This window comes from Aspergillus pseudonomiae, assembly GCF_009193645.1.
Source record: "Aspergillus pseudonomiae strain CBS 119388 unplaced genomic scaffold BDV37scaffold_123, whole genome shotgun sequence".
Lineage (NCBI taxonomy): Eukaryota > Fungi > Ascomycota > Eurotiomycetes > Eurotiales > Aspergillaceae > Aspergillus > Aspergillus pseudonomiae.
Genome location: NW_022476115.1, coordinates 82,179 through 97,300, shown reverse-complemented (window position 1 = coordinate 97,300; position 15,122 = coordinate 82,179). Strand labels below are relative to the sequence as shown.

Sequence of the window (15,122 nt, the reverse complement as noted above, 5' to 3'; positions counted from 1 at the left end):
TTTTTCTCCTCTCCTAACCACCAAAAGCTGGCCAGCCTGGCGGATGACTTCTACCTTGTTTCACATTTTTCTGCCCTCCCTCTTTTCCTTTTGGCCCAGGAGGACGATTGGCCTGTCCAATCTTTGCTTGAATACGATGCTACAGGAATTACGAGTAGTACTATCACTCTCACATCCACAATCGATCACACACACTCTGATTCGTCTTCTTCTATCATCCCGCTTTTCCATGCGCGGGAGTTATGTTTTGTACTACTAATACTCCGTACTCTACTAATAGTCCACATACTTGCTATCACTGGCAGCTTAAGTGGAGACGTTCTTTTGATCCTCCTCACTAATCGGGAGCGTAGACTCAGTTCCCCATCCCCCCTAACGAACGCCCCTGGAAGAGCTAATGCTTTAGCAACTTAGCCACGGCTTGTCCTCACGTCGTGCACATCCCGATGCTCGGACAAGTTCTGAGGTCGCGGCCCGCAAGGCTCATTAGCTCTTGATCGTCCTTGACCTAACGGGTCTTCTCTCATACAATGTAGACCGTGTCCCCTTCCTCCTCAGATCTTTTTGAGGATCGATGAGACCTGTGGTGGGTGACAGTCTTGCTCGCTGACTCCGCCTATCTTTTTACTATCCCTAAACGCGATCTACGATCTTCTCTCCTCCACCTCCCCGCGTCGACGAGCCAATTCAATTCTCTCGTACCTCTCCCCCTTTACTGGGTGGCTAAGGAAAGCCAAGCTCTCAGGGTATCCCAGCTGTCTTTGCCTTTCCTACTTTGTGCCGTTATTTTTTTTTTTTTTCTTTTGACGTCGTCCCTGACCCCAGGCGGAGCCTGAAAGACCGTACAAAGCCCTCTCTGTGATTGAGGAAGGGTAGCAACTAGATCTAAGTGTAGGTGGAGAGTCTACTGCCTGTGCGCCTTTCCTCCCAACCACGCCTATCTCGAGTCATGCGTGCAGATAGCTGACGCAGCTCATTGCGGTGAACCAGAAATCTCCTGCTGAAGACCTCATCAGCAACTATAGTTGCCGGTCAGCATCTATATCGCCTGTCATCTTGTTTCCTGCCCACCTGCAGCGTCCGGAAGGTCAGATGGACCCCGCATAGCGCAGCTCTTCAATGGTATAAGGTGTGCGAGCCCGGTTGCTGTTATACTCCAATAAGCCTCTCAAATCTGCGGTTGTTTTGAGGTCTTGATCTTCTGTTATCAAGCGATGGCAACAGAGACAGTCTCCCAGGTTTCCCCTGCAGAGGTGTTCCCCACACCCTCTGCCACGCCTCGAAGAGGTCCGTCTATGCATTCCCGTGGAGATTCCTCTCCTGGCCCATCATCGTCGCCACCATGTCCATCAAACCAGAGTTTCTTCCTCGATGGGCGCCGTGACTTCCAAGATGCCACGTACGAGGACACCTTATCGCCGCTAGATCCCAGGAGGTTTACCCCAACACTACATGCTTCACTTGTTTCGGAGATTTTGTCTTTACGGCGGGATGTGGAGAGTAAAACAAAAGCCATTGATGTCCTGGAGCGAACTCTGGATGAATCGCGCATAGAGACCGAGGATATCAGTGAACGTTTATCACAGAGTATCAAGGAGACGCGGTCTCTCAAACATCAGCTACAGCTTGTGGAAGGGGGTACCTCCTCAGCTCTTACGGAGCTCGCAAGGGAGAGAGATGAAGCGCTAGAGAACATCTCAGATGTTCGAAAGAAACTGGACCAGGCACAAAAGAAAGCCCGCAGTCGGGAAGACGAGATCGATAAGACATTGGAGCTTTGGGACCGCGATAAGGAACTCTGGGACGGTGAGCGTAGGAACCTGGAACGCAAGATTCATGTTGTTGAGGGGCGTCTCAAGGTGGTCTTGACCGAAGTGGCAGCGGTCCAAGCAGCTGGCAATTTCCATCAGATGCGGAACCCTGATGGGGCTGGTTTGGTCAAGGACGAAGCCACGGGGAAGGACAGTGATACTGCGAGCGCCCACTCGAGCAGTCAAGGGAGACGGCGTACGAGTGTCACAAGCGTAAGCACTGACGGGGGTGATCTCCATGATCTTCGGTATTCTGTGGCAAGTGTTGTCAATATACCAGGTGCGAAACATGACGGTATAAACCTTGCGCAAGAACTGGCATTCGACGAGGAAGATGAGTTTGATCTGCGTGACGATTATTTTACACCTTATTCACCTGAGGCCCTCCCGGAAGAACGCCCAACGTCAGTCCACTCACAACTGTCCCACACAATGGAGATGGGAGCAAAGGCGAGGAAGATCCTGGGCCTCTCTCTCCATAGTGTAGAAAGCTGTGGATTCAAGTCGGAGCCTAGTAGTCCCTGGAAGCCACCCCCAACGGAAACAACGACAGCGAGCTATTGCTATCAAGATGTTGGAATCCAATATTCCCCGCCTCCGTCCCCGAAGTTGCAACCAGAGATTGGACCCGTGGCCTGCGACGAAGATACTGGAGGCCGTGACGGCCCGGGTTCGTACCAGACGAAAGACAGCAGCACGTGGATGGCCCCAGTAAATATGGTATCGACATCTTCTCAGACTGTCGATGATCTACCCACTCCACCTTGGACTCCTAAGCTTGGTGAATCATCACCGCCATCGAATACTCCTGGCCAGGCCGCCATGGTCTCTGCATCAATCCAGACAGAACAACCTATTGCTCCTGAAACACATGAGCAACGTGCCAATATTACCCATAACAGTCCTAGTTCCTCAGATATTGAGGTCCCAATGATTGCGATTCACCCACCCTGCTCTGAGCCTTCTTCGCCTCGAGGGAGTGTGGTTCTGCCACCACAAACTAAGAGTGCTTCTTGCCAAACAGACTTAAAGACTGTTACCGACAGCCGAACAGTTGGCATACAGACAGAGGAAATTCGGATTGATCAGCGACCTGTCAAATTGCCTGCGAGTTTGCTACCGTCTGCCATCCCAGATTTACCCCTTCGTACCAATCTCCAGGATCCTCCGATCCAGCCGTATCACGCCCCACCTCCAAGAACGAGGAAAGAAGAGATACCACCACCACCTCCTATCCCAGCCAAGGCACCCGCACGAAACAAACCCCACGAGCACGTGCAAGCTTATCCCGGCAACAACGACAACGGTCCGTTGGCTGATGAGTCCAAGACAGATTTAAGACGGCCCCTGAGATCCAGTAGTCTCTTTGCCGGATTTGACGAACCAAGTGATGAGGAAGCGTCCCCCAGGATGGGAGATATTTTCACAGATGATGAGCTACTAAACCGACCGTTCGCTTCATATACTCTGAAACGAGGCAAATTGGTTTCCACCCAGGGTGGTCCTAGCTTAGACGAGACCACCACAGAAATTGATCAACACATACTGGATGCAGAGGCACATTTATTTGATGCAACGGCCGACCTTGAGATGAAAAATCCAAGCAAAGCTTCTCGGATAAGTCCACGAACAGGAGTAGTGCCCTCGTGGACACGCCAGCAGGATATACGCAGAGCGGCGATGATATCCAACGGGGCAGCTGCACACCAGAGAATACGGAGCCCCAGCGAGCCAAGTCTCGACAGTGCCAGTGGTGGTTCTAGTATAGCTCCCCCATTTCCGGTTCCCATACGACTCAGTTCGCGGAAGTTCCCAGTTAAGGGCAGCGATGGTCAGCAGAGTCCCACTCCTTCGAACCCCCGGAACTTTTCTGACCAGAGACGGCCATCGATCACTCGGCAGCCTACTTTGCGGCGAGTGCGGTCTGCAGCGGCAATGTCTCAGGCAGAGCCTGCCCGGCCTGTAACCCGATCATCACCTACCATATCAACATCTTCCTGTGCGGTGGAGAGTCCTCAATATCCGTCTCTCCCATTCAACGATATAACTACTCCCCAGCGGGTTAGGCGGGCAAATCAAGGGCGATATAATGAAACCGGCCGCCCCACACGCGCGTTTTCCCACCAGCGGGATGATTCCACGGCGACATCGGTCCAGCCAACTAGTGTTGTTGATGCTATTGCCCAAACAATGGTAGGGGAATGGATGTTCAAGTACGTTCGTCGGAGGAGATCTTTCGGCGGAGTTGGTGAATCCAAGGACAACTGGGAAGGCCGGAATGCCGAAGAGGTGTCAGCGAACATCGCCAACAGTGGATCAAGGCACAAAAGATGGGTTTGGCTGGCTCCGTATGAGCGAGCGGTTATGTGGAGTAGCAAGCAGCCAACAAGTGGACCAGCGTTACTTGGCAAGAGCGGCAGGAAGTGTAGGTTCCCCTTCATAAGTTTGTGATGGATGCCGCTAACTACGAGCAGTGACAATTCAGTCTGTCCTTGACGTTAAAGACGACAACCCTTTACCAAAGGGATTCGACCCGCAAAATCAATTCAGCCGATCCATCCTCATCCTTACACCCGAACGAGCCCTCAAATTCACCGCCACCACCATCGAACGGCATTACGTTTGGTTAACTGCGCTTTCATTTTTGAGTCATTCCTCCATGGGCCTTCATGACCTCGCAGCTCTGCCGCCTATACCGCAGGAAGAGTTTGCATCTTCCGCGTCCACGGCGACTTTGCGTCGCAACCCGATCCGCGATTCTATAAGAATCGCCAAAGGCCGACCAAAGCCAAGACAGAGAGGGAAACGAGCTTTCAAACATCCTGAGCCGGTTCCAGAGCTCCCAGCAGAGGTGGATATGGCAGATGCCGCTGATCCACCCACGATCCCCCGGTTCTCCAACCATTCGCGCAAGCGCAGCAATACGACTCCCCGAATTCCCATGATCCGCAGCTTTTCCAATCAGGGCACCGTGCCCTTAATGCCTCCAACACAAGGTGCTTTTGAAGCATATGCTCCGCCCGCTACGAACAGTGGCCAGAGCATCATGAGTGGTCGTACCTCCGAGGCCAGCGTGAGAACTGGTAATTACTTCGATGCCATTGGCACCGTCCGCATGGAGGCGTTCATTGACCAGACCGAATCTAACCAATGCCATGCGCCACATCCAAGGCATTCACGGAAGCCTTCGACTCCTTGGAGCCCAGAAAGCCAGCGATTTTATGACCTTGACCACCCAAGGTATGACGATTACGGATCTTTTCGCAATGACGATCCATTCCGGGGGTTCTAACGCATTATAATTATAATGTTATGGGGGGTGGTATTATCCTCCAGGGTGATGCATACCCCTGGACGAATCACCAGGTTCGAGAATCAGTAACTGTATGTCTTGACACAGGGCATCTGCATAGGTGCCCGCTAGCGTTTATATTCGCACATTGATACCACTTTGGCTACATCGTTTTGGGAGGGATATTGTTTCGGAGCTGGGCGTTGGAATCATCTAAAAATCATTGACATTTATTCTAGGATAATCAACACTCCGCAGGCATATGCGTACATGAAAAGGTAGTATTGTGCAATGTAGTGCTAAAAGCGTAATCGCGCCGGACTAGACGACCGGGCCACGTAGAAAAGGTTAGGAGAAAGGCACACATTTCCCCTTCTATATGACAACACATACTCGAACATTCTCCATCACAGCTTTGCAGCCTCCTTCACCTCCCCGATCTTCAGCTTTGGCGAATACTTCTTCAGCACTCCCTCGTTGTGATACTGGCCATGGTTAGCACCGACGAACGTTTGTAGACTGGAGGGGAATTGAGGAAAAAAGGATACGGAAAAGAGGGGGGGGGAAATCATTCAAATTTACGACGACATGACACTAGTAGGGGCTGGGAACCAAAAAAAAAAAAAAAAAAAAAAAAAAAAAAAAACGAAAAAAAAAAAAAAAAAAAAAAAAAGAATATACCTTCCAAAACTGCTTGCTAGCATCTTTCCCTGCGACACGCTTCAGGATTTTCGCGCCGCCGGGGTGCTCGTCCACGAACTTGGTCACATCGTACACATTCTTGTCGATGATGATATAAAGGCCCTTGTCGGCGTTGTTGTGGGAAGCGACGTCGGCGGGCGTGAAGGTCTGGGACATTTTTGCTTTTCTTTCTTTTTCAAGTTCCTTGCGCACTTCTTTTGGTCTTTGGGTTGAGTAGTGTTGTGGTGATGGTATTGTAAGTACGGAGGTAAATATGTTGTTCCTTTGAATCGGATGATTGCTGCTGCTGCTGATGATTAAATCCGGGGTCGAAAGCGGAGAGATGACGATGGATGGCCTGTCAACTCGGTCGAGCAGGAGCCGAGGTTAACCTTCCATCTCCGTGCCGCGGTCAGTCATCTTGAGAATTGAAATATCCGTGCCGTGATTGGTCGCTCGTACCTTGCTACGAATACTACTACAGAAAATTACTATGTTATTGGACAGGTATTCTATCCAATGCTATAATAAAGTATAATAAATGTCGTCGTGCATACTCGAGCTGTACATATCTGGTGAGAGACTATAGATAATAGCCGAGGTATATTGCCAAATTGTTTAATCATGTAAAGAACATATACATGAGGACTCAATAACAATCATACCATCAAGACAAGTCGTCAATGGTCAATAGAAATACATGTGGTATTTGCTTTGGGTGTCTAAACATGCTGATGAGAGCAACAAACGCCAATAATACACTCCTACATATATAGGCGAAGAAAGGGAAAAGAAGAAGAAAAAAAATAGATTAGTCTCGACTCTTTTCACCTGCCGCTCCTTGTCCTTTCATTTTTCGTTCGAGCCCCAATGTCTCCAAGTCCTTCTTCTTATAGTAGTGTGGCGCAACCTCCACGAGCCACTCAGCCTGGAGTGGCATATTGCTCCTCATATACTCTTTGCTCGTCAGCACGAGTTCGAAATAGATTACCCACCGGGGATTGACTTCGAACAGCGTGCTTGACGGATGCAGGTATACTGTTTGCCCATTCTTCACCGTCCGGTAACTATCACCACCGCGTTGCAGACGCGCTGCGTTCGGGAAGAACCCAGCCGTGATGGCTTTCTGAATCGGTTGCAGGTTGTTCGACCCACATGTGCTGACAGTGACCTCGACTCGGTCACACAATTTCGCCAGTTGATCGCGTACATCGCGTGCCCGAGTCAAGCTGCGCTGCTGTAGGAAGTTTTCCTTTGCCCATACATAGCTGAAGTCGGAATCCACCCATTGATTCCAGATGTTGAGCAAAGTCAGATGATCCCCGCCATCCTTGATCGTGAACCGATTACGTGCACTATCCGCGTGTATCTTCTTATCCTTGGGCCGGAAGAATAAAGCGCTGGCCTCCCCTAGCATTGACACAATGGAAAGCACCTCCTCCACACAGCCATATTTGTCCGCCGCCAAGATAGCTTTGGCCAGCATGGGGTCTGTCGGAAACTCCGCCATTTGTCTTCCAACCTTCGTTAGTTCGCCCCTATCATTCAATGAACCCAAAGCATAAAGCTGCTCCAAGGCTCTAATAATTGTCTCGGCTGGCGGGGGGTCCATGAAATCGAAATCGAGTAACTGATCAATCCCTAGTGACTTGAGCATCAGAATGACGCTGCTGAGATTTGTACGTTGGATTTCAGGCGTCGTGCTCTCCTCCAACTCGTTATGGTAGGCCCACTTCGTGTAGAGACGGAAACATTTCCCAGGTCCAACTCGCCCGGCTCGCCCGGCCCTCTGGTTGGCAGACGCCCGCGAGCACGGTGTTACTACCAAACTTTCCATTCCAGTTCGGGGATTGAAGACATTCTCTTTAACAAAACCTGGATCAATCACATAGACAATACCGTCAATAGTCAAACTAGTTTCGGCAATGTTCGTAGCGAGTACGACTTTTCGTGCCTTCGGTGGCGTCGGTTCAAAAATTTTAGTTTGTAACTCGGATGGTAGATTGGCATAGATAGGGCATATTATCATTTCTGGTATCTTGCTTCCCAACTTCCGCGCAGTCTCCTGCAAGCTTTGTTCGGCCGCCTCAATCTCCTCCTGGCCGGTTAAGAACACAAGAATATCTCCAGGACCTTGTGTGACATGGATCTGAAAAACGGTTGTGATTGCTGCGGCCAGGTAATTCGCCTCTGGCTGTGATGTATAGTGAATATCCACGGGGTAACGTCGCCCGGGGATATTAAAGATAGGTGCGTCGTCAAAGTATTGCTGGAACTTCTGTGCATCCATTGTTGCAGAGGAGATCAACAGTTTCAGATCTGGCCGTGCCTTGGCAATATCCTTCAACAGACCGCAGGCAATGTCCGTAGGCACCGTTCTCTCATGCGCCTCGTCGATCATCAACGCTGAGTACTGGCCCAGGTCTGGCTCTGTCAGCAGTTCACGTAACAGCATACCATCCGTCATATACTTGAGCACTGTTTTATCACTTGTGTTGTCTTCGAAACGAATGGCGTAACCGACCTCATTGCCCAGCTTCACACCCATTTCTTCGGCTACTCGCGATGCAACGCTCATAGCAGCGACTCGTCGAGGTTGCGTACAACCAACCTTCATCCCGTTTTTCGTGAAACCGGCTTCATGAAGGTACTGCGGGATCTGGGTCGTTTTACCAGAACCTGTCTCACCGACAATAATTAAAACTTGGTGATCATGGACAGCTTGGATGATCTCCTCTCGAAATTGATAGATTGGCAGGCTCTTCCGTGTATCCTCAATCGATGCCGCCTTCTTCTCTGCTGCGTCGAGCTTTTCTTTAAGTATACGTTGTTCCTGGGACATAGCCTTCTGAGTCCCTTCCATCTTGGCATCCATGACGAAGTTGATCTTTTGTGAGTCGTCAAAAACATATTCATAGTCACCTTCATCCACAAACTCTGCCCTGTTAATCTGTGCCTTTGCTTTGGCAGTTTGCTCCATCTCCCACTCCTCATGTTCCGTGATAAATCGTTCTTGTCCATATTCGTCGCGATCCACATAGCGTTTGTAAAGAGCATCTTCTTTCTTCTTTCGATCAATCTTTCCCTTCTCTGTGATATAGTCATCCGGCATCATGTACCCATCGCGGTAATCATCGATCCGTAGCCGCTCCTCAGCAATCCGAAGTACTTCCCGGTTTCTAGCAAACTCCTCTTTCTCCCTCCGTGTCAAGTTGGGATTATCACGTAGCTCGGCCGCTTCCTCCGCGACCTGCCTGCGCAGGAGGGCTAGTCGTTCAGTTTCTCGCTTCTTAAGATACTCTTGCCGAGAGCGCATTCTTAGTTCTGGCATCGCGGCAGCTCTAGCGGAAGCATCGTCTGCCAACGCTCGTCTTCGTGCGACCTCACTATTTCTGGTCCGGTCCTCGACAATCTTCTTATTTTTGCTGTCATCCTTCTTGGCCAACCGCTTCGCGAACTCGTCTCGTTCTTCGATGTCCCGTCGTCGCTCGATTTCTTTCTTCGTCTCTGGATCCAGGTCTGCAGAGTCGGTCGACCGAGGTGACGCAGATCCATCCTCCAACCTAGTCCGCTTCGACGGTGACTCTTCATTCTTACCGCTTTGCTCATCTTCTTCATACACCTCATCATCCGGAATCTCTTCGTCACCCCAGCGATCATCGAAATCCTCTTTATCCCGTCGTCGTAGCTTCTTGGACCGGTGGCGATCTCGGCTCTCTTCCCGGCTCCGCCCGCGCTTCTTGTTTTCTTCCTTTTCCCAGCGATTGTGCCCCCGGGGCTCCTCCTTGGTTCGGTTGTCCTTGCGTTTCCGCCTCTCCCTTTCTGTTTCGATATTTGTGAGTCCCAAAGAGCTTGAAGAGTCTAGACTGTCATCTTCCATTTCAATCAATCGGTACTTCTTTTTCGACGCGGTATCACTGCGCTCTTTCTGAGCACTGCTGCTGCGCTCGCTTTTTGCGCCTGCGCCCACTCGTTTATACAGCTCTCCACAAAACGCATTAACATCTTCTGCGCTGCCATCCAAGAAAGGAACGAGCTTCTCTTGTAATGAATCCGCTGTCTTGGCCGAGCTGGCTGTGGCGAGCACAAAGTCGACGACGGTAGGGTCCGAGGCATTGGTAAGGCGGAGGAGAGAATCCGACACGAATGTTCGATTGTCCATATCTAAATTAGTACAGATCCAAGCTGGACAGTTGAGACTATATCAATCCGCGATATGACCGCTGTTATGAGACTTGAGCAGATGACACAAGTGTTTCTTTATTGTAAGCCTCGGAGAAAGCCGCGCGTCATATCAAAATGTGCTTTGAAAAATGCAACATAAACTGTAAGCATGGGCGAACTGAAAGGTAGATAGCACAATGATTAAAGGATTCGGCGTGACTAGCTCTAGAGTGTGGCTGACCCTCAGGCGCGTCGATGTTGCGAAGAATCTCGCCGCCCAGGTCGACCGCCAAGAAGTCTGCTGGTGGCGAGCCAAACAATTGGGGAACATACTCCCAGGTCTCACATAATACTACACTGTTCTACATCCACGTTCGCATCAAGCTTCATAAAAAATAATTGAAAATTATAGTTCGCTGGCTACCTATTACTTGGTGTCCAGAAGTGGTTCGCATTCAAAAGTATGAATCACAAGCATCACCTATTCTCAAGCCTGCTTGATCACATATTGGCTGTTTTCATGTCTCTTCACCTATATCACTCACTCACAGAAGGGGGCCGGGGGGGAATAAAATAACAGTTGCTGAAAGGGATATGGAAACACAGATGTAGGGGGAAAGGTAATCATTAATAACGCCCAAAGCCGTGAAGAGAAAAGGAGTCGAGTCATCAAAACAAAGGGAAATATAAATCACATATTACACAGCAATCCTGACTTCCAGGTTGCGGGAATCCAATCATACAGACATGGGCAGGGCCACAAAAAAAGAAAAGAAAAGACAAGAAATAGAAAAACAACAAGTACCTCGAACGCTCAAATCAGGGTAACAACATAGGAAATATCATGAGGAAATGAGTGTGAAACCCTTCAACACCATTATTGGTCATATCAAATCAGTGAAATCGTGAAGGGTGGTCGGCTAGAGTCGGAAGAAAAAAGAGAAAAAGAAAACAGAAAGGTCACTGGCATGGCGAGCATAGAGCAATAGAGATTCAGCTCTCGAGATAACCCGCCACCCATTGCACACGAAAGAAAGGTGGAGAAATAGAGAAAAACAACACCAAGCATGAGCCATAGGTCGGTGGTGATGGACATTATTATCGAAGGTCGGATTTCCGCATCAACGCCGTCATTATATGTTAACCGTAAAGGAAAGCACCAACTCCGTCCAAATGCACTAATATGTCAAGCACTGATTAAACATCAATCATTTCGGCATCCTCTGCTAGCATTTCGTCGGCGGGACCCCAATTGCCTTCGTAGATTGTAGCCCCAGCACGCCGACGACGAGCGACAAACTGGACACCGTATACCTCCAAAACCTGGTCGGCTGTAGGCCGATCAAATGGTTCAGGCGAGATCATCCATCGCACGATTTTATCCAAGGCTTGTTCATGACCGGCGTCAACCATAAAGCTAGGAGGATCATGAAGCTCGCCAGTACGAGCGAGTTGCACTGCTTTCCGATCACTGGACCTGCGGCTTCCCAGGAAACTGTCTTCACCAAATGTATCATCTCCAAAGTCCGATGTGCACAACTCCTCAAATGACGGCTCTTCCGAGATTGGATTCCCAGATGCATCGCGGAAAATACTGGTTTCTGCACTCCAGGTCAAGCTAGGAACGTCGCTCATATCCCCGTTCCGCAGCTTTTGCCATGAGAGCCCGTTGTCTGGGAGTTCAACATTCCCAGCGATCTCAAACATGATTAAACCCAAGGAGAATATGTCCGCAGGTTTATCATAGCGGCCCATTAGGATCTCTGGGCCAATATACTCACGATCCCCCTCGCCTTCAATTCCCTCTTCTGCCGGCCATGATGTCGCCATCCCAAAGTCGGCGATTTTCAGGACACCTTCAAACGTGATCAGGATATTGGCGGGTTTTAAATCTAAATGAATAAAGCCCATATCATGAATATGTTTTAAACCCTATTAATGATGGTTAGCAGAGCCTAATGTTGCAAAATTGCAGTTAGAGTCGTACCAAAGATAGCTCGAGCAATATTTTCCATATGCGGAAATCATCCAATCTTGCTTTGAGTCCGACCTGGGCCAGAAAGACATCCAAGCTACCTTCTTCGCAGAACTCGGTCTGAATATAGAGGTGGCCATTGTCTTCCCAGCTGTTCATGAAAGAAATAACATGGTCCGAGTTAGTCAAAGCCTTCAGCACATCTACTTCACGCATCCGACGCTCACGGTCCTTCAGCCCAGAATATGGCTGTTTTGCTTTTTTAACTGCCCATACCTTCTCAGGCAAGATCTTAGGTGACTTTGGGCTGCGTGAGAAGATTGATGACAATGACATATTGTGGGGTTCAGATACACGGTACACCTGGGAGAATTCACCAGTGCCAACAAGCTCAACTCTTTCAAAGCGCGAGGTCAAACTCGGATCCACATCTGGGGCGTAACCGTTCAGTGGGAGACTAGGGCGCTTCCCTGACTGTAATAAAGAATCACGGGGACCAGTGGGAGTAGCCGGTAAGTTAACAGCGCTGAAATCAGGCCTGATCGCTTGCTGGTCATTGGAAATCGAGAGGCCGCTAGGATCAGGAGGGAACAGGTTATCCTGAGGCGTGCGCGGTGACCCCCGCAGGAACCTTTCGTGCAATGGGCTTGAATTTGTTCCTCTAGCTTCGGATAATCTCTCGAGTGAAGCGATCTGTGAGGTAGCTGGGGGATAGGTTCGAGAGGGAAAAAACGTTTGCTTCGTTGGTGTTGGTGGCAAGTCATATTCGCTCAAAGGCTGACTATCCCGCGGTCCGGATGGCGATTGTAGTTGAACCTCATCACCATCCACACTCACAAAACTACCACGACGGGAAGGCGCTTGTTTATTGAAGGTGTTCCCGAAGATGCCCATGCCACGTGCGAAAGGGCCTGGTTTTGGACGTGTACTAGGTGGGTTAAACGGGGAATGAGGTACTGTGTCGGATTGGCGAGAGGATGTTGAGAACCCTAGCGACCGTTCTGGCGGCGCCTTTTGCCCGCTAGGAAACAAGTTAATGGGCCGTTTGCACGGCGTATCAGGCATGTTCTTGTTGAAACTCAACATGTTTTGGGGGTCCTCGGCATTACGATTCTTCTTGGAGATCAGACCTGTGGACATGAATGCCGCTGGGAGAGGCTTCACAAGTTTGTAATTCTCTGGGGTTGCAAAAGAATCTATGGATGAGGTCGAATCTTCGCGGGTAAGTTGGCGTACAAGGGCAGGTCGAGTTGCTCCAGCCGGAAGGGACTTGGAGAAATTGAACATTCCTCTTGGGTGATCGGCTTTATGGATTGGTTCATGTGTCGGCGAGTCATCCACTAGACTGGAGCTGGACGAAGATTGCGTGATAGTCCTAGAAAGCGGGTGGACAGCAGAGCGAGTCTGGACAGCAGTATTCCCAGTCGACGAAAACAACGGACTGCCCGGTACAGGCCGTGGCGAAAACAAGTTATCTCGATCAGACTGAAAGAGACCGCCATCCAAAGGCAATCGGGGACATGGACTTGCAGGGGTATTTGAAGCCTCAGGCGTCTCGGCGACGGCCCTTGCTCGGGAGAATAAGGAACGATCACTTTGGCGTTGCTGAAGAGTTGATCGTCGCAAAGAAGATGAGCGTTTGGGTATTGTAGCAAAAGGACTGAACGGGGTGATGTTGGTGGGGAACGATGGCGTCTCACTTTCGGACGGTACTTCGCACGTTGATTCTTCAACGGTAGTTGGGCCGGCCTCGCTATCAAATATATTAAACTCGCTCGAAAGGTTCGCCGCATGCACACTGCGCCTCTTGGCTGACGGACTTCCTCGAGATGCCCGATCTAGGTTCATGATCCCATCACTGCGTTTTAGTGGGCTAACAGTTGCGTATGAGCCAAAAGTCCCACTGCGTCGCTTTTCGATTCTGGATAGCGTCGGACGAGGGGCAGGGCCTTCAGCGCCAGAGGGCGAGTTCGGAGAACAGCCACTCCCACTGGCATTGTCGTCCGAAGAGACGTTTATGTCTGGGGTTACGGGAGAATTTTCAACACCGGGTGTTGTCAAGATTGGCTGCACGGGCTTCGCATTGCCCTGGTCTATAGAGAGGTTGAGGGCGCGTTTTACGGGACTCCTGGGTGAGGTGCGTACGCGGCGCACGGCAGGTCTGGTTATTTTACCACTTGACGGATATGGCAGTGCAAATGGTGATTGGTGTGAGGAGCTAGGGAAGAGCACGAAATTGCCCTGTGAAGATCGTCGCGAAGGTGACAGTGGGGAGGAGACATATGGCGAGGTTTTTGACGGTGAGTGGTTTCTGGTCGCGAGAAGCGAGAAGTTGGAGCTCTTAGAGGGCGAACGTGATAGTGACCGGCGGAGTTGTCGAATGGCTGAGCTAGCATCAACATGGTGAATCCCGGTGTGTGAAGGCAGATGTAGCGTGCCACCCGCATCACGGTGCGGCGAAAATGTTGCAACCATTGTTATGGTGTGGCCTTGAAAAGCTAGAACCACTTTGAACGGTCGTAGTCCGTAGTGAGGTCAAAGTATGGGACTCGAGTGTATTACGATGAAGCGGAGGCGTGAATTTGGAAGAGGCGCACTTGATGATCGATGCGTGCTGCGTAGTCGATGGGAAGGGTATGAACCCGCGACGGCCGTTGACAAAAACAGAGCCAGTGGCAGTGCGCTTCTCGTGTCCTAGACAGTGCCCGTAAAGGAGGAAGTAATTTCCGTGGAATGTTAGGAAAGTAAGGAAGGCACAGCGCCAGCGGTCGTATCAAAGCAAAACAAATTGGCAATGCGAAACGAGTGATAGATGCACATCACAACAGGCTTGTTGCGAGGCTCAAGGAGAATCACACTGTATTCTTTGATGCCCCCATACACCCAGGGCTGCTATGCGAGCGGGGGCGGAAAAGCAGCTCTTCGTGCACCCACACAAGCCACGCGCCTGAAACAGAACGCTCTCCTACTACTTCACTTTGTCCCTTGGCGCTTGAGATGAAACGGCTCGATAAGGAATGTTTCAAGACAGCAACTAAGATGTCAAAACAAGCAGGCGCGTCGCAAAGATGCAGGAGCGACTAGGTTGAAGTCAGGCGCGATGATGTTGACGTACGAATTCCGATGCGCAAGAAGGGGGTTGGGAGTAGAGACGTGAGGAAGGGCCAATTTGGTTTGATAGCAGGGGAACCAGCAGCAG

General features: G+C 50.3%; 4 protein-coding genes across 4 annotated transcripts; 2 read left to right on the top strand and 2 right to left on the bottom strand.

Annotated features, from left to right (window-relative positions):
• Positions 1-37: 37 nt before the first annotated feature.
• On the top strand, positions 38-849 carry BDV37DRAFT_263599 (uncharacterized protein). Its single transcript, XM_032083578.1, has one exon. It carries the CDS (start codon positions 44-46, stop codon positions 257-259), a length of 216 nt encoding a protein of 71 aa, XP_031935674.1. The 5' UTR covers positions 38-43; the 3' UTR covers positions 260-849.
• Positions 850-5,319, top strand: BDV37DRAFT_263598 (putative nuclear migration protein). Its single transcript, XM_032083577.1, has 2 exons — positions 850-4,236; positions 4,286-5,319. The coding sequence occupies exons 1-2, from the start codon at positions 1,215-1,217 to the stop codon at positions 5,101-5,103; spliced, it is 3,840 nt and encodes a 1,279-aa protein (XP_031935673.1). The 5' UTR covers positions 850-1,214; the 3' UTR covers positions 5,104-5,319.
• Positions 5,320-6,170, bottom strand: BDV37DRAFT_263597 (cytochrome b5-like heme/steroid binding domain-containing protein). The gene is made up of 2 exons (XM_032083576.1): positions 5,785-6,170; positions 5,320-5,588 (listed from the first exon to the last, which is right to left on the bottom strand). The coding sequence occupies exons 1-2, from the start codon at positions 5,959-5,961 to the stop codon at positions 5,511-5,513; spliced, it is 255 nt and encodes an 84-aa protein (XP_031935672.1). The 5' UTR covers positions 5,962-6,170; the 3' UTR covers positions 5,320-5,510.
• A 4,975-nt stretch (positions 6,171-11,145) lies between these two features.
• Positions 11,146-14,398, bottom strand: BDV37DRAFT_276207 (tyrosine protein kinase SWE1; the record flags this gene model as incomplete). Its single annotated transcript, XM_032085526.1, has 2 exons — positions 11,146-11,880; positions 11,936-14,398. The coding sequence occupies 2 exons, from the start codon at positions 14,396-14,398 to the stop codon at positions 11,146-11,148; spliced, it is 3,198 nt and encodes a 1,065-aa protein (XP_031935671.1).
• Between the last annotated feature and the right edge of the window lie 724 nt (positions 14,399-15,122).